Genomic DNA, 24067 nt, shown 5'->3' on the forward strand with positions numbered 1-24067 from the left:
CTAAATCTTTTATATGCTTTACTGGTTTTGCTTCTCTGAGAACCCGGCCTAAGACACCATCAACTGAGCCTTCAGCTAGTTATATTCTGTTTGCTGGTGGAGGGTCTTGCCTTGATTTGATGGCTGCTGTCTGATCAGGGTGGTGGTTGCTGAAGGTTGGGGTAGATGTGGTAGTTCTTAAAATAATACAGCAATGAAGTTTGCCACATTGATTGACTCTTCCTTTCATGAGAGATTTCTCTGTAGCATGCAATGCTGTTTGATAGCATTTTACCCACAGCAGAACTTCTTTCACAATTGGAGTCAATCCTTCCAAATCCTGCTGCTGCTTTATCAACTAAGGTTTTTTTTTTTTAATTGTTATTTGAATTTTTTAACATTTTATTGTGCTTTAGAAGAAAGTTTACATAGCAAATTAATTTTCCTATGAATGATTCTTACACAAATTGTTTCATGATCTTGGTTACAATCCTTGCAATGTGTCAGCACTCTCCCCATTTCCTCCTGGGTTTCCCGTTTCCACTAGTCCTGTTTCCCTGTCCCTCCTTGTCTTTTCATCTTTAGTTTTTCAGCTAAGTTTCTGTAATATTCTAAATCCTTTGTTGTCATTTTAACAATGTTCACGGCATCCTTACCAGGAGTAGCTTCCATCTCAAGAAACCACTTTCTTTGCTCATCCATAAGAAGCAACTACTCATCCATTAAAGCTTTATCATGAGATTGCATCAATTCAGTCACATCTTCAGGCTCTACTTCTAATTCTAGTTCTCTTCCTATTTCCACTGTTATCAAACCCAGGAAGGTAGGGCCTTGCCGGATGTGCTCAGACCTACCAATAATCTGGACACCGGCTTTTGAGAGAAAGAAAGTAACTTCATCGGGGAACCAAAAAACCAAATCAAACCCACTGCCATCGAATCAGTTCCGACTCATAGCAACCCTATAGGACAGAGTAGAACTGCCCCATAGAGTTTCCAAGGAGTGCCTGGCGGATTTGAATTGCTGACCTTTTGGTTAGCAGCCATAGCACTTAACCACTATGCCACCAGGGTTTCCTATCTAGCTCAATTGGCATAACATAGTTTATAAAGAAAATGCTGTACATTCCACTTTGGTCAGTAGCATCTGGGGTCTTAAAAGCCTGTGAGCGGCCATCTAGGATACTCCACTGGTCTTACCCCTTCAGGAGCAAGGAAGAATGAAGAAAACTAAAGACACAAGGGAAAGATTAGTCCAAAGGACTAATGGACCACATCTACCATGGCCTCCACCAGACTGAGTCCAGCACAACTAGATGGTGCCTGGCTACCACCACTGACTGCTCTTACAGGGATCACAATAGAGGGTCCCAGACAGAGCTGGAGAAAAATGTAGAACAAAATTCTAACTCAGAGAGGAAGACCAGACTTGCTGGCCTGATAGAGACTGGAGAAACTCTGAGAGTATGGCCTCGGGAGATCCTTTCAGCTCAGCAATGAAGTCACTTCTCAGGGTCACCCTTCAGCCAAAGATTGAACAGGCCTATAAAACAAAATGAGACTAAAGGGGCACACCAGCCCTGGGGCAAGGACTAGAAGGCAGGAGGGGACAGGAAAGCTGGTAATAGGGAACCCAAGGTTGAAAAGGGAGATTGTTAACTTGTCATGGGGTTATTAACCAACGTCATAAAGCAATGTGTGTACTGTTTGATGAGAAGCTGGTTTGTTCTGTAAACCTTCATCTAAAGTACAATTTAAAAAAAAAGTTTCAAGGAAAAAAAAGAGTAACTTCATTTGCAGTGTGCAGAGCAAGGAGCTGGGAGGAAACTCCTCAGATCTGACCCCTCCAATGGCAGGGAGGCAAGGCTTTTATGTGATAGATAGCAAGATGGTGGGTGCACTGGGGGGGTGTTTCCCCTGGGCAGGCTCACAGGGTGGAGGGGGTTTCCCATGCAGGCACACCAGGGGACTTTCTAGGGAAAGCTCCAGGACAAAAAACAGGTGGGGAGGTTCGTGGGACCAGGTTACACCACCACGTCTACAGCTACTTCCTCCACTGAAGTCTTGAACCCCTCAAAGTCATACATGAAGGTTGGAGTTAACTGCTGCCAAACTCCTGTTAATGTTGACATTTTGACCTCCTGCCATGAATCACGATGTTCTTAATGGCATCTAGAATGGTGAATCCTTTCCAGAAGGTTTTCAATTTACTTAGCCCAGATCCATCAGAAGAATCACTGTCTATGGCAGCTATATCCTTATGAAATGTATTTCTTAAGTAATAAGACTTGAAAGTCAAAATTACTCCTTGATCCCTGGGCTACAGAATGGATGCTGTGTTAGCAGGCATGAAAACAACATTAATCTCCTTGTACATCTCCATCAGAGCTTTTGTGTGATCAGGTGCATTGTCAATAAGCAGTAATGTTTTGAGAGGAATCTTTTTTTCTGAGCAGTCTGTCTCGACAGTGGGCTTAAAATATTCAGCAAACCATGTTGCAAACACATGTGCTGTCATCCGGGCTTTGTTGTTCCATTTACAGATCACAGGCAGAGTAGATTTAGCGTAATTCTTAAGGGCCCTGGGATTTTCAGAATGGTAAATGAACACTGGCTTAACTTAAAGTCACCAGCAGCATCAGCCCTAACCAGAGAGTCAGTCTGTCCTTTGAAGCTTTGACTTCTCCTCTCTCGCTGTGAAAGTCCTAGATGGCATCTTCTTCCAACATCAGGCCGTTTCATCTACGTTGAAAATCTGTTGTTTGGTGTAGCCACCTTCATCAGTTATTTCAGCTGGATAGTCTTGATAACTTGCCGCAGCTTCTGCATCGGCAATTGCTGCTTCATCTTGAACGTTTATGTTGTGGAGATGGCTTCTTTCCTTAAACCTCATGAACCAGCTTCTGCTATTTTCGGGCTTTTCTTCTGCAGCTCCCTCACCTCTCTAAGCGTTCATAGAATTGAAGAGAATTGGGACCTTGCTCTGGATTAGGCTTTGGTTTAAGGGAATGTTGTGGCTAATTTGATCTTCCATCCAGACCACTAAAACTTTTTCCATAACAGCAATAAGGCTGTTTTGCTTTCTTATCATTTTTGCATTCACTGGAGTAACACTTTCAATTTCCTTCAAGAACTTTTCCTTTGCAATCACAATCTGACCAACTGTTTGGTGGAAGAAGCTTAGCCTTGGGCCTATCTTGGCTTTCAATACACCTTCCTCACTAAGCTTCATCATTTCTAGCTTTTGATTTAAAGTGAGAGACGTGCGACTCTTCCTTTCACTTGAGCCCTTAATGGCCATTGTAGAGTTATTAATTGGCCTAATTTCAATATTGTCATGTCTCGAGGAATAGGGAGGCTTGAGGAGAGGGAGAGAGACAAGGGGACGGCTGGTCAGTGGAGCAGTCAGAACACACACAACATTTATCAATTAAGTTCACCATCTTATATGGGGGCGGTTTGTGGTGCCCCAAAACAATTACAATAGTAACATCAAGGATTATTGATCACAGATGACCATGACAGATACAATAATAATGAAATGGTTTGAAATATTGATGAGAATTACCAAAATGTGACACAGAGACATGAAGTGACATACTGTTGGAAAAAATGGTGCCAATAGATTTGCTCAATGCAGGGTTGCCACAGACCTTCAATTTATAAAAAATAGAGTATCTGCAAAGCTTAATAAAGCAATGTACAATAAAACAAAGTATGCCTGTATATAGGAAACTAAGACCTAGAGAGATTAAGTGACATGTCCATGGTCACATAGTAAGTACAAATCCAGGTCTATCTGACTCCAGAGCCCAGGCTTCTCACCACTAGGGTCCCTCCGCAGACAGAACAGACCTCAGTAGGAGGAGGGCCACCATCCTTTGTAAAAGGTGGGGAAGATTGGTGAAATTGTAGGTATGTTAGATTTGGTAGCAAGCCAGTTGTGGATATTTCTCATTGGGTGGCTACTATTTTCTATTCGAAATTGGAGGCAAGAGCGAGAGGTGGAGCAGCACTTGAGGGATTCAGAATGGTGGAGAATGTTTGAAATACCTTGTAGAGATCTGGAGAGAGAGAGCGTCAATCAGGGAAATATTGACAGTTGTATTGGTAGATAGATAGTATTAAGAGTGGTGACAAGTGGCCACAAATTCTTCATGATAACTATCTGCAGAATTGTGTGATTTTTTTTTTTCTCCAAGTTCTCAACAGCCTGGCTGCAGGTGCAAAATGACTTGGATTTTTTCAAAAGCCAGTGATTTTCACTAGCTCTTGTGCGATGCAAGGACAAAGTGGGCCAACGAGTTGAAGATACTGGAAAGAATCTGTTGGGAAGGAAAAGAAGTGAAGATAGGAGAGGAGCCTGTGGTCTGGAAGGACTGATAAGGTTGAAGACAAGTGAAATAGAAGTAAGTAAATGAGCAAGCTAGAAGTATAGTACGTTGTGAGAAAGTAGGATATCTGGATTTAAGTTTTCAGTCGTGATAAAAGTTAGAAATTGAGAGGCTAGTGCTTTGAGTGTGGGTCACTGTCATGGATTGAATTATGCCCCCCCCCCCCAAAATGTGTATATCGATTTGGCTGGGCCATGATTCCCAGTATTGTATGGTTGTCCTCCATCTTGTGATTGTAATTTTATGGTAAAGAGGATTACGGTGGGATTGTAACACCCTTACTAAAGTCCCATCCCTGATCCAATATGAAAGTAGTTTTCCTGGGGTGTGGCCTGCACCACCTTTTCTCTTATAAGAGATAAAAGGAAACAGAAGCAAGCTGAGAATGGGGGGCTCCATACCACCAAGAAAGCAGTTCCAGGAACAGCGCGTGTCCTTTGGACCCGGGGTCCCTGTGTGGAGAAGCTCCTAGTCTGGGAGAAGATTGATGAGAAGGCTGACAGAGAAAGCCTTCCCTTGGAGCTGATGCCCTGAATTTGGACTTTTAGCCTACATTACTGTGAAGAAATAAACTTCTCTTTGTTAAAGCCATGCAGTTGTGGTATTTCTATTATAGCAGCACTAGATGACTAAGACAGTCATCCATGTGGACATTGAAGACACACAGGATGAAGTCAGGCCTTGATTGGAAAAGGTGCTTTGTGAGCCAAAGTCTTCATTGAATGCAGAGGTAGTGGTACTGGGTAGAAGCGAACAGCAAGACGGTAGGGGGTAGTGTTGCTGGATATCATGAACAACAAATAGGCTTTTTTCTTTTTTGGTGGGGGGAGTATTTATTTAGGTGAAAAATACACAGCAAAAGATACACCATTTCAACAAATTCTACATGTACAATTCAGTGACATTTTTTACATTTTTCAAGCCGTGTGACCATTCTCCCTATTCTTTTAAAATTATTCCAATGCTATTAACATAAACATACTTTTCCCCAAGCTTCTCATCTTACCTTTCAAGATGCTATTGTCAGTTTGATCCCATGTAGATAATTCTTTGAAATAGCACAATGGTCATGGCGGACATACTTTACCGTATTCATGTGGAGTAGCAGAGGAAGAAGGGGAGTCAGGAATCAAGGAGGAAGGGGAATACTTGTCTGGTTGCCTCCATGAACAACTGCCTCCAGTGCTATGAGACAAACAGGGTTTTTTTGTTTGGTTTTTTCTTTTTTTTTTTGGTGACATAAAGACGGCATATCTGGTTTGGAAGCATCAGTGGAGTGCAGAGGATACTAGAGATCCTGAGGTACATGGGGGTAGAAAAGAAAGAGCAGACTCCACTGCAGAGAGCTGTAGAGGAAGTGATATTTTCAGGGAAGATCCAGGTTTCTATGAAAGCAGAAGATGAAAGGAACATTCACTTAAGAGGCTGAGGATGTAAAGAAACAAGGCTTCACCAAATGCAATGGAAAGTTAGAGTATGCAGCAGGGGGAGAAAAGTGGGAGATTGGGCCAAGGAGAAGAAGCCCAGAGCAGTGACTTGTGCATGAGAAAATTGGTGAGGGTATATGTGGGGGCATGAACAAGAATAACCAGGATGTGACTCTGATGAGTTGGTGAGTTTTGCTGGCCTCAAGGTTGCCCAGGAGTTAATCCTGTCTTTCCCTGGGGGTGGGGGTACTCAGCCTGACTGGATGATACTTCCAAGATGGTTCAAGTCTGGTCCCAGGAAGGCTCTGAGCTCTCAAAGGAGTCTTCTGTGGTCTGCTTCAAAGTTGAGGATCCTGGGGAAAGGCTCAGGGTTTAAGGCTGCTGCCCCAACATTGAGGTCAGCACTTCCTCATTCGTTAAAAAAATGTACTGAGCAACTACCATGTGCCAGGCAGTTTTCTAGGATCTTTTATTAACCAGTGAACAAGAAAATCAATCAATAAAAAATATAATAAGTAAATCTTTTAGTACCTTAGGTGATGGTAAGTGCTGTGGAAAAAGTAGATCAGAACAAGAGAATGCTGGAGAAAAACTGCAAGATTAAATGGGATTGACAGAGTAGGCCTCATTGAGAAAGTGATGTCTGAGCAAAAACTCAAAGGAAGAGAGCGAGTTAGCCCTGCCAATATCTGGATACAGAACATTCAAGACAGAACACTAAGGAAATCTCAACCTCTGTTTGAGGAATATGACACCATCGACCAGGAATGTGCCCATTAGTCGAGGGGAGAAAAGAACCATCTGGATGGCTAGAAGAAACCAGACCCTGGTGTCCAGGTGCATGTTTCCTGAGCTCATGTCAGTCAGCCTTCTAGGAGCTGATTTAATTAAATGGAGGTTTCCTTTGTTTCAGCTGGGTGTGGGTAGGTGCTCAGTGCTTCCCGAAGGCCCTGTGTGTTGCTGCGATGTGGTGTTTTATAGTTGCCATGTGGGCGAGAATATGGGGACTTTAATGTTGGGTCTGATTTCATAAGGAATTAATGTGAAGACACAAAGATGGTGAAAGCCCCTAGAGCCTTGTGAAAACCAAGCCAACTGTGAAAGGCTTATAAACATGGAGCAGTCTAAAATATACCCAGAGGTGGTGTTTACTAATTCCAAAACAGCCTGGCAAATGCCCTGGGGCTTAAGGGAAAGCATTTATTGGACATCTACTATATGCTACCACCCCTCACCACCCCCCCATCAGTTTGTCATATTGTGGGGGCTTATGTGTTGCTGTAATGCTGGAAGCCATGCCACTGGTATTCAAATACCAGCAGGGTCACCCATGGCAGGCAGGTTTCAGCTGAGCTTCCAGACTTAGACAGACTAGGAAGAAGGACCTAGTGATCTTCTTCTGAAAAAATTAGCCAGTGAAAACCTTATGAATAGCAGCAGAACATTGTCTGATATAGTACCAGAAGATGAGTGCCTCAGGTTGGAGGGTACTCAAAAAACAACTGAGGAAGGGCTGCCTCCTCAAAGTAGAGTTGACCTTAATGATGCGGATGGAGTTAAGCTTTTGGGACCTTCATTTGATAATGTGGTATGACTCAAAATGAGAAAAAACACCCCAAAACCTCCATTAATAATTGGAACGTGGAATGTATGAAGTATGAATCTAGGAAAATTAGAAGTCATAAAAATGAAATGGAACACGTACATAAACATCAATATCACAGCCATTAGTGAGCTAAAGTGGGTGGGTATTGGCCATTTTGAATCAGATAATCCTATGGTCTACTATGCCAAGAATGGCAAACTGAAGAGGAATGGCATCACGTTCATTGTCAAAAAGAACATTTCAAGATCTATCCTGAAGTACAGTGCTGTCAGTGGTAGGATAATATCCATACTCCTACAAGGAAGACCAGTTAATATGACTATTATTCAAATTTACACACCAACCACTGAGGCCAAGATTAAGAAACTGAAGATTTTTACTAACCTCTGCAGTCTGAAATTGATCGAAAATGCAATCAGGATGCATTGATAATTACTGGTGATTGGAGTGCAAAGAAAATCCTGGTGGCGTAGTGGTTAAGAGCTATGGCTGCTAACCAAAAGGTCAGTGGTTCAGATCCACCAGGTGCTCCTTGGAAACCCTATGGGGCAGTTCTACTCTGTCCTATAGGGTTACTATGACTCGGAACTGACTCAACTGCAACAGGTTTTGGTTTTTGGTTTGGAGTGCAAAAGTTGGAAACGAAGAAGGATCAGTAGTTGGAAAATATGACTTCGGTGATAGAAACAATGCTGGAGATAAAAACCGAAAAACAAAACCCAGTGCCGTCAAGTCGATTCCGACTCATAGCGACCCTATAGCACAGAGTAGAACTGCCCCATAGAGTTTCCAAGGAGCGCCTGGCGGATTTGAACTGCCCACCCTTTGGTTAGCAGCCGTAGCACTTAACCACTATGCCACCAGGGTTTCCATGGTGTAGATAACATGATAGAATTTTGCGAGACCAATTGCTTCTTCATTGCAAATACCTCTTTTCAACAACAAGAAGGTGACTATACACGTGGGCCTCACCGAACGGAAAACACAGGAATCAAATCAGCTACATCTATGGAAAAAGGTGATGGAAAAGCTCAATATTATCAGTGAGAACGAGGCCAGGGGCTGACTGTGGAATAGACCATCAGTTGCTCATATGCAAGGTCGTTTCCAACTTTTGCACTCCAGGCCAAAAACCAAAACCCGTTGCCGTTGAGTTGATTGCAACTCAGAGCAACCGTATAGGGCAGAGTAGAACTGCCCCATAGTTGAAACTGAAGAAAATTAGAACAAGTCTACAAGAGCCAAAGTATGACCTTGTGTATATCTCACTTGAATTTAGAGACCATCTCAAGAATAGATTTGACACAGTGGACACTAATGACTGAAGACCAGACAAGTTGTGGAATGGCATCAAGGACATCATACATAAAGAAAGCAAAAGGTCATTAAAAAGACAGGAAAGAAAGAAAAGGCCAAAATGGATGTTAGAAGAGATTCTGAAATTTACTCTTGAACATCGAATAGCTAAAGTGAAAGGAAGAAATGAAGTAAAAGAGCTGAACAAAAGATTTCAAAGGGTGGCTAGAGAAGACAAAGTATTATAATGACATGTGCAAAGACCTGGAGATTGAAAACCAAAAGGCAAGAACATGCTCAGCATTTCTCAAGCCTAAGGAACTGAAGAAAAAATTGAAGCTTCGCATTGCAGTTTCGAAGGATTTTATGAGTAAAATAATGAACGACATCAAAAGAAGATGGAAGGAATACACAGAATCACTGTACCAAAAAGACTTGATTGACTTTCAGCCATTTCAGGAGGTAGCGTATGATCAAGAACTGATGGTACTGAAGGAAGAAGTCCAAGCTACACTGAAGGCGTTGATGAAAAACAAGGCTCCAGGAATTGAAAGAATACCGATTGAGATGTTTCACTAATCAGATGCAGCACTGGAAGTGCTCACTCTTCTGTGCCAAGAAATTTGGCAGATAGCTACCTGGCCAACTGACTGAAAGAGATCCATATTTATGCCCGTTCCAAAGAAAGGTGATCCAACAGAATGCGGAAATTATCAAACAACGTCATTAATATCACCCACAAATGAAATTTTTCTGGAAATCATTCAAAAGCGGCTGCAGCAATATATCAACAGGGAACTGCCAGAAATTCAAGCCGAATTCAGACGAGGACATGGAATGAGGGATATCATTGCTGATGTCAGATGGACCGTGGCTGAAAGCAGAGGATAGCAGAAAGATATTTACCTGTGTTTTATTGACTATACAAAGGCATTCAACTGTGTGGATCATGAAACACAAATTATAGATAACATTGGGAGGAATGGGAATTCTAGAACTTAACTATGTTCATGAGGAACCTGTACATAGATCAAGAGGCAGTCATTCAAACAGAACAAGGAGATATTGCATGGTTTGAAGTTGAGAAAGGTGTGTATCAGGGTTGCATCCTTTAACCATACTTAATTTGTATACTGAGCAAAGAATCCGAGAAGCCGTATTGGAGGAAGACTCATTAACATCCTGTGATATGCAGATGACACAACCTTGCTTGCTGAAAGTGAAGAGAAATCGAAGCACTTACTGATGAAGATCAAAGACTACAGCCTTCAGTATGGATTACACCTCAACATAAAGAAAACAAAAATCCTTACAACTGGACCAATAAACAACATCATAATAAACAGAGAAAAGATTGAAGTTATCAAGGATTTCGTTTTACTTGGATCCACAATTAACACCCATGGAAGCAGCAGTCAGGAAATCAAATGATGCACTGTATTAGGCAAATCTGCTGCAAAGGACCTCTTTAAAGTATTAAAAAAAAAAAAAAAAAAGCAAAGATTTCACCTTGAAGACTAAGGAGTGCCTGACCCAAGCCAAGGTGTTTTCAGTCACCTCATATGCATGCGAAAGCTGGGCAGCGAATAAGGAAGACTGAAGAAGAATTGATGCCTTTGAATTGTGGTGCTGGGGAAGAATATTGAATATACCATGGACTGCCAAAAGAATGAACAGATCTGTCTTGGAAGAAGTACAGCCAGAATGTTCCTTAGAAGCGAGGATGGGAGACTTTGTTCCCCTTACCTGTATTTTGGATGTGTTATCAGGAGGGATCAGTCCCTGGAGAAAGGCATCATGCTTGGTAGAGGATCCTTGAAAGAGGCAGACCCTCAATGAGATGGATTGATTGACACAGTGGCTACAACAGTGGGCTCAGAACAGTAATGATCATAGGATGGTGCAGGACCAGGCAATGTTTTGTTCTGTTGTACATGGGGTCATTATGAGTTGGAGCTGATTCTACAGCACTTAACAACAACAACAACATATGAGACATAGTGATTTATTGATGAGGATTTATAGCCGTAGGTACAGAAGAAATACTTACGTATTTGTTTATCATCCAGTTTGTGCATGTGAAGATTCTTCCTGGTATCCAGGTACCATCTCTTTCTGTTCAGGCCCAGGACCCATCTCTTTGTGTCTTTTATTGTCAACTGCATGACTCCTGGCTAATTTAAAAGCCCTCACCACAAGAAATAGGTAGCAACACTGTTATTATTCACAATGTAATGTTTCTTAGGAACTTTTTTGTATAGGAACAATATAGATCTTCTTATTTCTTCAGTTCTCCAATACCATTTATTTATGCTGGTTACGTCATTACTCACGACACTGCATTATCCTTCCTGTTGTCCATGAATACAAGCTTTCAAGTTACTCTCAAAGTTGTGACTGAGGTTCATTGATGATGACTACAAATCAATTCTTATCCAAGTGTGCAGGAAGATGTAAATTGTAATTGGTTTTCTGGTCATGTTAAATTTATTGTTTGAAATTTTGTAGTTAAATGTAAAGCAGCACGTCTTCCAACCATGTCGTCTCTTGGACTCTTTCAGCCCCATATACCCCAATCAAAGGCTAAATTAGATGATTAGGCTAACTACTTGGCACATAGTTTATGCTCAATAAATGTTAGTTCCCTTGTTCTTTTCACTACTATCCAGAAAGGGAATGTGTTCTTAAAGAAATGAAATGTAGAAACAAAATTGAATTGGAGCAGTTGCAAATGATCCCTGGTAGAGTGCCTCTGTGAGGATTGCCTATACAGAGTAGGCTGAAGTGTTTGCAGGAACTTAGTGAACAGCACCCTCCCAGCCAAAATGACAAAAAAAATTACCAGGCCCTGGAGACAAAGATAAACTGCAGTAATGTCAGCTCCAGAATCACTCATCAAACAGGAAAGTGGCCTGGTTTGATGAAAACGTATTGCCGCAAGGCAGATATGAATATAGCACACATTTCTAGATGGGTCAGGTCAAGCAGTCCCTCGTCTCCTTAAAATAATGGAAGAAAATATTAGAATACAGTGTTGCAGAGTTTATCATAGATGGTTGTACATGGGGCAAAAGCTGTAGGGAAGGCGAAGTCTACAATGGAGGCCATGAAGAGCAAAGGGTCAGTGATGCTCAGATGGAATGGTTAAGTACACGCCAAATGTGAATGAAGAGACCAACTAATGATAATGCAAGAAGAGCCAGCAGGTTTGTACTAATAGGGATGTAAAGGGGGGCAGTCAGAGGAAATAGAAATTATCCTTAAGGGAGAAAAGCTTCCATCTTGGAGCCTGAGAGGCTGTATGGCTGCATTAAATAACCTTGCTTACATGAAAGCCATTTCACAAAAAAACTAAAATGAAAATATTTAATGACAGAATAGTGTTATTAGAGCTAAGCTAAGCTGCTTCTGCCAAGTCATGTCATTGTTCCAGAAATGAATCTCTAGTAATTTGAGAAATGCATCTTCATCAGAAAGGTTAGAGAGGATAGAATTAAAGAAGCAGTGTGAGGGTGAGCTCTGTGCCCCAGTTCTTATCCATGTCTACGCAAGTCTTCTCAGCACCATGGTATTTGCTAGCTTTGGTTAAATTGCTATGTTTGCTTGAATGGAAACTAATGTTTATTAACTATTATTTGTCAGACAATGTACTAGGTGTTTATGTACATGGTTTTGTTTTATTCTCACAACAAGCTCCTTGAACGCCACATTACTCAATTAGCACATGGGATGAGGAAGAGGGAGTGGTAGGGAGCTGAGCTGAATTCTGAGAGGGTTCTAGAAATTAGAACACTGGTCACAAAACACCCATCACTGATCTACAGAGTCCTCAGGAAAAACCCTCAAAACCCCTTCTCCATATTCCCTAACCATCACCACCTCTCTCCACACACTTCCTGTCAAGTAACCTTTCAAGTCAAGGTAACCAATCTTGAGTTCAGTATGACAGACTTTTTTGGGGGGGTATTTACCTTACTCTGTGCCTTTCATTATGCCAAATTTTTATGGTCCCAGTGAGAACCAAAAAGAAAAAAAAAAAAACACTGCCATTGAGTCGATTCCAATACATAGCAACCCTATAGGACAGAGTAGAACTGCCCCATAGAGTTTCCAAGGAGCACCTGGTGGATTCGAACTGCTGACCCTTTGGTTAGGCAGCCATAGCATATAACCACTATGCCACCAGTGTTTCCAGTGCAGCACTAGAGAGAGAGCTATTTAAATGGACAGCCACTCTTCAGTTTAAGGAGTGTTAGACCATAACTATGTCCTAATCATCGTTGTATCCCTAGTCCTTGGCCAGTACCTGGAACTTAACGACATGAGTGTTGCTGTTAGTATGAATTGAGTGATAACTGTGTGCCAGGCATTGTGCTAAGTACTTTATTCTCAACATAATCCTCACAACAATTTCCTGAAGTACTAGTATAATCCATATTTTAAAAGCACGGGAAGTGAGGCACAAAGCAATTAGGTAATGTGTCCAAAGCCACATAGCTAATAAGAGATAGAGCCAGGATATAAATCCAAGTGGTGACTCCATCACCACTAAATATTGTTGAATGAATGAAAGGAAGGAAGGAAAAAAGGTGGGCGAGAAAGAGAGTATGTGAATAAGTGAGCAAACTAAAAGTCTTCTGTAGGTAAAGTGGTCCATAGGAGGGATAGGTTGGCTTTACTTGGGAGGAGAAGCAATTAGAAAAACCTTCATAAAGAAAGTGGTGCTTCAACTGAATGTTGAAAAATGGGTAGATGTTCACTGACCAGGACAGAGTAAGGGAATAGAAGCCGTGAAGAAGAGCTAAGGCCAATCCTTCAATTTTTGTACTAGACCCTTTCCTCCTCTCACCTACTCAAGAACATTCTTTCTGCAACTGTCCCATTTCTCTGCTGCATTGTAAGTTTTTCTCTTATTCTAACCAGCTTATGTTGTTAGCCGCCATCAAGTCGGCCCCTGACTCATGACTACCCCATGCACAACGAAATGCTGCCCAGTCCTGCACCTTGCCCGTGATCAGCTGTAGATTAGACCATTGGATCTATAGGGTTTTCATTGGCTGATTTCCAGAAGTAGATCACCAGACCTTTTTTTCTAGTCCGTCTTAGTCTGGAAGCTTCACTGAAACTTATTCAGCACATAGCAACATGCAAGCCTCCACTGATCAAAGGAGGATGGCTATAGCTGCACATGAGGTACATTGGCTGGGAATCGAACCCTGGTCTCCCGCATGAAAGAGAAGAATTCTACCTCTGAACCACCACTGCCCCAATAACCAGCTTATAAACATGCTGAAGTATTTCCTAAGCTTAAAAACACTACCGAAGGAGGTGGGGCCAAGATGGTGGAGTAGTCAGATGCTTTCTGTGGTCTCTCTTACAGCAAAGACCTGAAAAAACAAGTGAATCGATTATATATGACAATCTAAGAGCCCTGAACATCAAAGATAAAGTTGAGGAGTTGGACTGAACAGTAGGGGAAGGGAGAGACAGTTCAGAAGAAGTGAGGATTTGCCAGACCTGACCTGGCTGGCACCCTGTAGGCTAGATTGGCCAGCACACACAGGCTGAGGCAAACAGTAGTGCTTGGGACCCATTTTCCACAATGGGAGGAACCGAGCAGCAGAGAGTGTGAACCAGGGGAAAGCCACGCTGAATCTGCAAAAGTCAAATACATATATCTAACCTGCTGTGCAGGATCAAAAAAACCCTTCCCTTCTCTGGGAATTACCCCTCTCCCATTTACCTGCCCCCTTCCCATTCTGCTTCAGCAATTGCCAAGGCCCCCTGGGCCGGAAGTGGGACCTGCCCTGAGCCATTCTCCAGGCTTTGGAGAGGAAACAAATTAACAAACAGGAAAAAATAATCTGCCAGCTTCCCTAAGCCAGGAACTCAGGGCAGGCCCAGCCCTTTGCCTAGGCGTAGGCATAAGGGATCCACAGACTTTGAATGCTTTTCACCCCTGCGTAGAACTGTGTGGGCCCATTTCAACAGCGTAGACCCTCATTAGCACTGTACAACAGGGTATTTACCTGAAACTTATTTTCGTCTGTATCAGCTATAAGGGAGAGTGGCAGATTTGTGATATTTGACATCTCCCTGTCCATTAAGCAGGGTCCTCACCTACCCACATCAGTGGCCTGAGGACTGGTGGCCCCACCCATTCCACCTTGCTGCTCACAACAGGGGTCTGAGAATAACTGGTGCCTCTGAGTTCTTACAGCCAACAGCATTGGGTGCCCAAAGTCTAGCTGCAAAACCCACCTACCTGCATGCTCTAGGGAACAGGGACATGCCTTCCACCCAGACACAGAAGATCTAAATGCCACAATCAACCAACTTGATCTCATAGACATCACCCATCAGTAGCCAAGTATACTTTCTTTTCCAATGCACATGGAACATTCGCCAAAATAGACCACACATTAGGCCACAAAGCAAGCTGTAACAGAATCCAAAACAACAAAATATTACAAAGCATCTTTTCTGACCATAAAGCCATAAAAATAGAAACCAATAACAGAAAAAGCAAGGAAAAAAAAAATGAAATATGTGGAAACTGAACAACACCTTGCTCAAAAACTACTGGGTTATAGAAGAAATCGAGGACAGAATAAAGAAATTCACAGAATATATAAGAATGAAAACACATCCTACCAGAACCTTTGGGACACAGCAAAAAGTAGGGCTCAAAGGTCAAATTATAGCAAAAAATGCACACATCCAAAAAGAAGAAAGGACTGAAATCAAAACATTAATCCTACAATTCAAACAAGTAGAAAGAAGCCCTTGGGCACCAGAAGAAAGGAAATAATAAAAGTTAGAGCAAAATTTAAATGAAATAGAGAATAGAAAAACAATTGAAAGAGTTAACGAGACCAAGAGCTGGTTCTTTGAAAAGATCAACAAAATTCATAAACCATTGGCCAAGCTGACAAAAAAGAAAAACAAGAGAGGAAGCAGATAAGCTGAATGAGAAATGAGGTGGATGATATCACAACAGACCCAACTGAAATTAAAAGAATCATATCAGCTTACTATGAAAAATTGTACTCCAACAAATTTAATAACCTAGAGGAAATGGATACATTTCTAGAAACATATTACCTACCTAAACTAACACAGAGGTAGAACAACTAAATAAACGTATAACAAAAGAAGAGATAAAGGGTTAATTAAAAAACTGCCAACAAAAAAAAGCCCTGGCCCTGACATCTTCACTGGAGAATTCTATCCCACTTTCAGAGAAGAGTTAACACCACCACTACTAAAGGTATTTCAGAGCATAGAAAAGAATGGAATACTCCAAACTCATTCTATGAAGCCAGCATAACCCTGATACCAAAACCAAGTAAAGACACCACAAAAAAAGACAATTACAGACCAATATCCCTAATGAATTTAGATTAAAAAATCCTCAACAAAATTCTACCCAATAGAATTCAACAACATATCAAAAAAATAATTCACCGTGACCAGGTGAGATTCATACCAGGTGTGCAGGGATGGTTCAACATTAGAAAAACAATCAATATAATCCACCACATAAATAAAAGACAAGAATGACATGACCTTATCAATTGATGCAGAAAAGGCATTTAACAAGGCCCACACCCATTCGTGGTAAAAACTCTCAGCAAAATAGTAATAGAAGGGAAATTCCTCAACATAATAAAGGGTATTTATACAAAGCCAACAGCCAACATCATCCTAAATGGAAAGTCTGAAAGCACCCCTCTTGAGAACGGGAACCAGACAATGATGCCCTTTATCACTACTCTTATTCAACATTGTTCTGGAGGTCCTAGCCAGAGCAGTAAGGCAAGAAAAAGAAATAAAGGTCATCCAAATTGGTAAGGAAGAAGTATAAATATCCCGATTTGCAGATGATATGATCTTATACACAGAAAACCCCAAAGAATCCATAAGAAAACTACTGGAATTAATAGAAGAGTTCGGCAAAGTATCAGGATACAAGATAAAAATACAAAAATCAGTTGGATTCCTCTACACCAACAAAGAGAAGGTCGAAGAGGAAATCACCAGATCAATAGCATTTACATTAGCTCCCAAGAAGATAAATACTTAGGCATAAATCGAACCAGAGATGTAAAAGACCTATACAAAGAAAACTACCAGATACTACTGCAAGAAACCAAAAGAGACCTAGATACTTGGAAAAACATTCTTTGCTCATGGATAGACTCAGCATTGTGAAAATGTCAGTTCTACCCAAAGCAATCTACAGATCCGAATTCCAATGACAGTTTTTAATGAGATAGAGAAACAAATCATCAATGTCATATGGAAAAGGAAGAGGCCCCAGATAAATAAAGCATTACCAAAGAAGAAGAACAAAGTAGGAGGCCTCACACTACCTGATTTTAGAACCTGTTATACCACCATGGTAGTCAAAACAGCCTGGTACTGGTACAACAACAGATGCATAGACCATTGGAACAGAATTGAGTATCCAGATGTAAATTCATCCACCTATGAACAGCTAATATTTGACAAAGACCCAAAGTCCATTAAATAGGAAAAAGACAGTCTCTTTAACAACTGGTGCTGGCATAACTGGATATCCATCTGCAAGAAAAATGAAACAAGACTGATACCTCACACCATGTACAAGAACTAACTCAAAATGGATCAAAGGCCTAAATATAAAGCATAAAACAATAAAGATTATGGAATTAAAAAGAGAGACAACGCCATGGCATAAACAGAATACAAAACATAACTAACAATGCACAAACACAAGAAGAGACACTAGGTAACTGGGAGCTCCTAAAAATCAAACACTTATACTCATCAAAAGACTTCACTAAAAGAGTAAAAAGATAACCTATACACTGAGAAGAAAATTTTTGGCTATGACACATCCAATCAGGGTCTAATCTCTAAAATCTACAAGATACTGTGGAACCTTAACAACAAAAAGATTAAATAACCCAGTTATAAAATGGGCAAAGGATATGAACAGGCACTTCACCAAAGAAGACATTCAGGTGGCTAACAAATACATGTGTAAATACTCATGATGATTAGCCATTAGAGAAATGCAAATCAAAACTACAATGAGATACCATCCAACCCCAACAACAACAACAAAAAAAACCCCAACAAGGGTAGCATTAATCCAAAAAACACAAGGTAATAAATGTTGAAGAGGTTGTGGAGAGACTGGAACATTTATACACTGCTGGTGGCAGTGTAAAATGGTACAGCCACTTCAGAAATCGATTTATCACTTCCTTAAAAAGCTAGAAATAGAAAAAACTTATGATGCAGCAATCCCATTTCTTGAAATATATCCTAGAGAAAAATAGCCATCACATGTGTAGATACTTGCACACCCATGTTCATTCCAGCACTGTTCACAATAGCAAAAAAATGGAAACAACCAAGGTGCCCATCAACAGATGAATGGATAAACAAATTATGATATATTCATGCAAAGGAACACTATGCAACGATAAAGAACAATGATGAATCTGTGAAACATCTCACAACATGGATGAATCTGGAAGACATTATGCTGAATGAAATTAGTTAGTTGCAAAAGGACGAGTATTGCATGAGACCACTATTGTAATTACTCAAGAAAAGGTTAAATCACAAAAGAAAACATTCTTTGATGGTATGAGGGTATGGAGGGAGGGAGAGGGGAATTCACTGACTAGATAGTAGACAAGAATTGTCTTAGGTAAGGGAGGGACAACACACAATTCAGGGAAGTCAGCACAACTGGACTAAACCAAAAGCTAAGAAGTTTCCTGAACACAACCAAACACTTCTAGGGTCAGGGTAGCAGGGGCGGGGGTCTGGGGACCCTGGTTTTTGGGGAAATCTAGGTCAGTTGGCATAACAAAATTTATTAGGAAAATGTTCTGCATCCCACTTTGGTGAGTGGCATCTGGGGTCTTAAAAGCTGCCGAGCGGCCATCTAAAATGCATCAGTTGGTCCCAACTCACCTGGAGCAAAGAAGAATGAAGAACCCCAACAACAGAAGAAAAGTATTAGCCCAAGAGACCAAAAAAACATAAACCAGAAACTCCATCAGCCTGAGACCAGAAGAAGTAGATGGTGCCCGGCTACCACCAATGACTGGCCTGACAGGAAACACAACAGAGTCTCTGATGAAGCAGGAGGAAAGTTTGGTGCAGAACTCAAATTCTAGTAAAAAGGTCAGACTTAATGGTTTGACTGAGACTAGAGGAACCCCAGAAGATATGGCCCCTGGACTCTCTGTTAACCCAGAACTAAAACCATTCCCGAAGCCAACTCTTCAGACAAAGATTAGACTGGACTGTAAAACATAAAATAATACTTGTGAAGAATGTGCTTCTTAGTTCAAATAGATAGAAAAAAAAATTTTTTTTTGATACAGGAGATTAAATGGGCAGCTCCTGTCAGGAGGTGGGGTGAGAAGGCAGAAGGGGACAGGAGCTATTTGAATGGGGGAGTGTGCTGTCACATTGTAGGGATTGCAGCTAGGGTTACATAACAGTATGTGTATAAATTTTTGTATGAGAAATTAATTTGAGCTGTAAACTTTCACCTGAAGCCAGTTAAAAAAAAACACTACCTTTTTCCTCCTTCCCCCCTCCAGATATTCCCCCATTTCTGTCTCCCTTTATAGTAAAACTCCTCAAAAAAAATAGTATAATGCCGTAATTCCAACCCCTCTCCTCCTATTTTCTCTTAGGGTTTCACCCCATAGTCCAGTGAAGCCGCTGGCATCAAGGGCAGCAGTGATCTCCACATTGCCCAATCCAGCTGTCAGTTCTCCAGTCGCAGCACACCGTACCGGAGCTGCCTGCCATGTTTGTTGAAGATGGTCACTGCAGCTTTCTTGAGACACTTTCTTCCCTTGGCAGCTGGGACATCACACTCTCTCCTGATTATTTTTCTGTCTCACTGACTGCTCCTTTCAGCCTCCTGCAGTGCTGCTCCTCTTGTGCCAGGTGCTGATCCTCCTAAAGCACACATTGGGACCTTTCCCACTGAAAGTCTTTGGTAGCTCTCCTTTATGACAGAGTTCCAACTTTCACCAAGAGACCATAGCCTCCAGGATCTGGCTGCCTGCCTGCCTCTGCCACCTGATCTTGTACATAATGTGTATGGTGCTTTAGAGGACAGCAGCCCCTCCAACGGTGTTTTCGCATCAAATCCTCACAGGATCTCTAGGAATTAAGTGGTTTCCATTTACAGATGAGGAAGCTGAGAATCAGATTTTCTATTACTTGCCTGAGGTTACATAGCTTGTCAGTGTCCTCCGTGATTGTTTCTGATTCCAGAGCCTCTGCTCTTTCAATTTCCAATCCATTGCCTGACCTGGCTCCTTAAACTCAGTGCCCCTGAGTGAAGCAGGGGATGAATGTCTGGTTCCTTCTTTTGTCCAGTCTGTCCATCTGTCTGTCCATCTGGATTTCCTCTTGAGAGTGCAATGGTTTACACTCTTCACCCCAGAGCCTTGGTAGTCACGTTTGCAGGACAATAGGCGCTCTTACTGGTTCAAAAGCTAAATCTCCCAAAATGAAAGACCAGCTGCAGTGTGGGAGAAGAACAAGGGCTGAATGATTTGATCAGACATCTGTGGAGGCCTCCTGGCATTTAGAGTGTGAGTGCCTTAGAGAAACTAACTATTCTGGCCTGAGGGAATTGGCTGCTGTTAATCCTAGTGGTTTTGACCACTAACTGCCCCAGAGGTCCCAGGCTGCTGTATGACTCAGAATCCCTAACACTCCCCCTATTCATCTCTCACTTGGGATAGTCAAGAGGCCATTTCTAAGGCATTTTAATTTGGTAATGACTTCTCTTGCCTTTGCGTTTCCTGCTGGGTTCTGGCTTCCCTGTTCCCCAGCTTTCCCCTTGGACCCTGGACTGTCCCGCTGCCCTTGTTCTCGAAGCATCTTGCCAAAAGTTGATGGTGCAAACTAAAGAAAGGAAAGATGTGGCCACAGGTTTGCCTGCTGTTGTACATTTACTTTCTGTAATTCACTGTGTTAAGAAAGATGGCTGTCATCTGTTCTTCAACTTTTTTGTGAAACTTCCTGGAATCCAGAAAGACCACAGGAACTCATAGGACAAGGTGGGCAAGTAAATGGTGGGGGACTGGGAGACAAAGATACGTTTCTGTTGTTGTGTGCCGTTGAGTCGATTCCGACACATAGTGACTGTATAGAACAGAGTGGAACTGCCCCATAGGGTTTCCTAAGCTGTAATCTTTACTGGAGCAGATAGCCAGGTCTTTTCTCTCGAGGAGTTGCTGGTGGGTTGGAATCACCAACCTTTCAGTTAGCAGCCTAGCTCTTAACTACTGTGCTATCGGGGCCCCTTACAAACATATGAGGAGACTCACAGTGCCTCACTATTTGTGTATATACTTCCAAAAAGCTTGGTGAAGCCATCTTGACCTCTCTGGACCATCTGTGAACGCATTGACCGCTCTTATGCTATCACTTGGACTCTGCGTAGTTTGGTGATAGCACTTACTGTGAACCACGCTGGTGGTAGTGTCATCTTAACTCTCTGGTGTAGAGAGAAATGTGTTCAAATACAGTATCTACCACTTATTAGCTGTGTAACCCTGGATAAGTCTCTGCATTGTTCTGAGCCTCATGTGTAAATTAACAATAGTACTTGCAGTGCTCTTAAGGAGTAACTGAAAGATCTATAATCTTTTCATCTCTGTACCTAGTCCAAAAGCAGCTAGTAATTGCACTGAAGTTTATATTTCATTTCTAAATACAATTGTTTACCTAAGAAAATACTTGTTACTCTCTTGTTAAAACCTTTGACTTTCTTTTGCCTACCAAATGAAGTCCCAGCAACCTGACTTGTCACTCAGCATTTGCATTTGTATTTGCATTTCAGGCTTTTAATTTTATTGGTAGCAAACCTTAAAATGCAGATTTCTGGAAGAATTGCACATAAGTAAAAAAAAAAAATGAGTTTGTCTGAATTCAATGAGCCATTACTCTGTACAAGGCCCTGGGCTAGACCCACAGGGGCACATGGTGAATTAGACAGTGAATAGGCAGTGACAGTGGCATTGTCGTTTCTGGCTGTCTGGTATAGGCGTCACACCCCCCCCACCCAGCGCTTGCAGAAGGCAACCCTGAGAGAAGACTTGCCAGAGGGCCCCAGCACAGTGGAGCAGCTGGGTATCCAAGCATTGGCAGCAGGCCCAAGGGTGGAGGTGGGGAAGTTGGGGCTCAGAACTGGCAGCCAGCCATGGCTCACTCAGGTGCCCCAGAATGCAGGGCCCCCAGCCTGGCAGTCACTGAGCCCAGTCACTGACTGTATCCTGAGCTTCACTTGTGGTTTTCTGTAGGCTACATAGGGCGGAGACTTTGGTAGAAGGGCAGTGACCTCAGCCTCACATTGAACACACAAGACATTGAAACCCCGAGATGTGAGATGACGTGACTAGTCACACAGCAGCAAAGCAGGGGCTAGAACATAAGTCTCTTGAACAATATTCAGCAGCTTCTGGCCTGTAGGTTCCTGAGATTGTCCTGTTTGCAGGTCAGAGTGTAGTGAGACTGTCAGGGCCGCATAGTTCCTTCAGAAAATGGTAAGGGTCTTCTGAGTGCCCACCTCTGACAAGGTACTGGGGTGTACAGTTAAATCAGACTGACTTTGACCTCAGAAACTGACAGTATAATAGTAGACATACTACCAGCAATTACAGTACAGTATGGTGAGTGCCAATGGGGGTGGGGGTGGGGAGGGACTGTGGAAGCAGAGAGGAGGTACTTCGCCCAGTCTGAGGGTCAGGGAAGAAATGCCAGTGAAGTTCACATCTGAGCTTAGTTGTGAAGGACCAGTAGGCATTAGCCAGGTGGAGGACAAGGAAGAACATTCAGACAGAGAAACAGTAGAGCAGGAGAACATCCTCAGTTAAATGTCTAATAGTTGCATTAACAGCCCTAGTAATACGTGTACCTTGTACCTATATTCAGGGCACTGTGAATGGGTCCAACTGGTTGGATCATAGTGTGCCGGGAGAGAATAGAAGCTGATGAGGCTGGACGTGTAGGACAGTACTAGAAAGGGTGAAAGGACAGTACCCAGGACTTTACCAAAGCCTAAGTAGCTCTTTTCTGTAGGTCTCCAAACTCTACCTCCACATCTACGAGCCTGGGTAGAGTTACTGATTTCCTTGGTATCAGGCTTGCTGCAAATAGTCTATTTGAAACCTAGTGAGTTCCTTTTACCATGTTCTGCTGAGGAGCTTTGCTTATTTATCTACCTATTGTTTCAGGGTTTTCTTTTTCAAACCTTAGTGTGGAAAAAGGCCTAAAGTGCTGATAATAGGGAATGAAGCTTTATTTAAGGTTTAAACAACTACAACTCTTCATGAATTAATAACCCACTGAATGTTCAGTGCCTTGCAAGGTGTGACTTTCCTTCTCTTCCCATAGGCCTGCTGAGTTAGCCACCAAGTATGCAAACTTTTCAGAGGGAGCTTGTAAGCCTGGCTATGCTTCAGCCTTGATGACCGCCATCTTCCCCCGGTAAGTGCTACTGTTGCCTTCTACTGCCTAGACATCCTGGCCCACGGCCAAATGAGGGTCATCTGCTCCCCATTGCAAGCAATAGTCTCCTGAGAAAACAGATTCTGTGTGACTTCCTTCCTGTGTCCTAGAGCCTGTGGGTGCCTGGAAACACCTATAGGTTCCTATCCCAATTCCAGTCTCTGCCTCTGCCACACCTACCCCTAGGTCCTGCCTCTTGGAGCTTGAACCTGCCAACACACCTTGCTTCTGTGGAGGAGAGGGAGGAGGTAGAACCTAGGTGGTTGCCACATGGAAGCCAGGTATCTAGAGGCAGCCAGATAAGGCTGTCCAGTACAGAAGTTCCAAGTCATAGTATCAGTGGACAAACAAACTTTTTTTGGAAGCTGAGGACCGACTAGCAGACTTCAGGGAGGCATATCCAAATAAAGCAAGGGACAAAGAGGACATTCCGAGGCTGTCTGAGTTTTAGCACCTTTCCTCTTACCCATTTGGCATCCTGGAGTTCCCGATTTTTTTGATATCAGGCTTACTGCAGAGGATCTATGCCAAACCCAGGGAGTTCCTTTTACCAAATTCTGCTGAAGGGCCTCGGAGGCCCTTTATCTACCTTTTCCTTTAGGGTTTTATTTTCCTGAAGTCTCGGTATGAAAAAGGGCCTGATGCGCTGAGATTGTCTTGTCTGCAGTCTGGAGTGCAATAAGACTGTCAGTGTCATTTTGTTCCTTTAGAAAGTTGCAGGAACTTCTGATGTGGAATGGCTGGAGGAAAGGCTGCACAGGACCCTCTGTGCGTTGGGATGTAGCACTTGGACCACCAGATAAGCCATGAACTCCCATG

General features: G+C 42.3%; 1 protein-coding gene across 9 annotated transcripts in view; it reads left to right on the forward strand.

Annotated features, from left to right (window-relative positions):
* Positions 1-24067, forward strand: part of ST3GAL3 (ST3 beta-galactoside alpha-2,3-sialyltransferase 3) — a 283098-nt gene that overhangs the window by 140858 nt on the left and 118173 nt on the right. For 6 of the 9 annotated variants that reach the window (XM_049879050.1, XM_049879048.1, XM_049879045.1 and 3 more), the window contains one exon: positions 23135-23227. The exons of the other annotated variants lie outside the window; for them this stretch is intronic. In XM_049879050.1, coding sequence (XP_049735007.1) covers positions 23135-23227 — 93 coding nt within the window. The remainder of the gene's footprint in view (positions 1-23134; positions 23228-24067) is intronic. 9 annotated transcript variants of the gene reach the window in all.

This window comes from Elephas maximus, chromosome 3 (assembly GCF_024166365.1).
Source record: "Elephas maximus indicus isolate mEleMax1 chromosome 3, mEleMax1 primary haplotype, whole genome shotgun sequence".
NCBI classification, from domain to species: Eukaryota; Metazoa; Chordata; class Mammalia; order Proboscidea; family Elephantidae; genus Elephas; species Elephas maximus.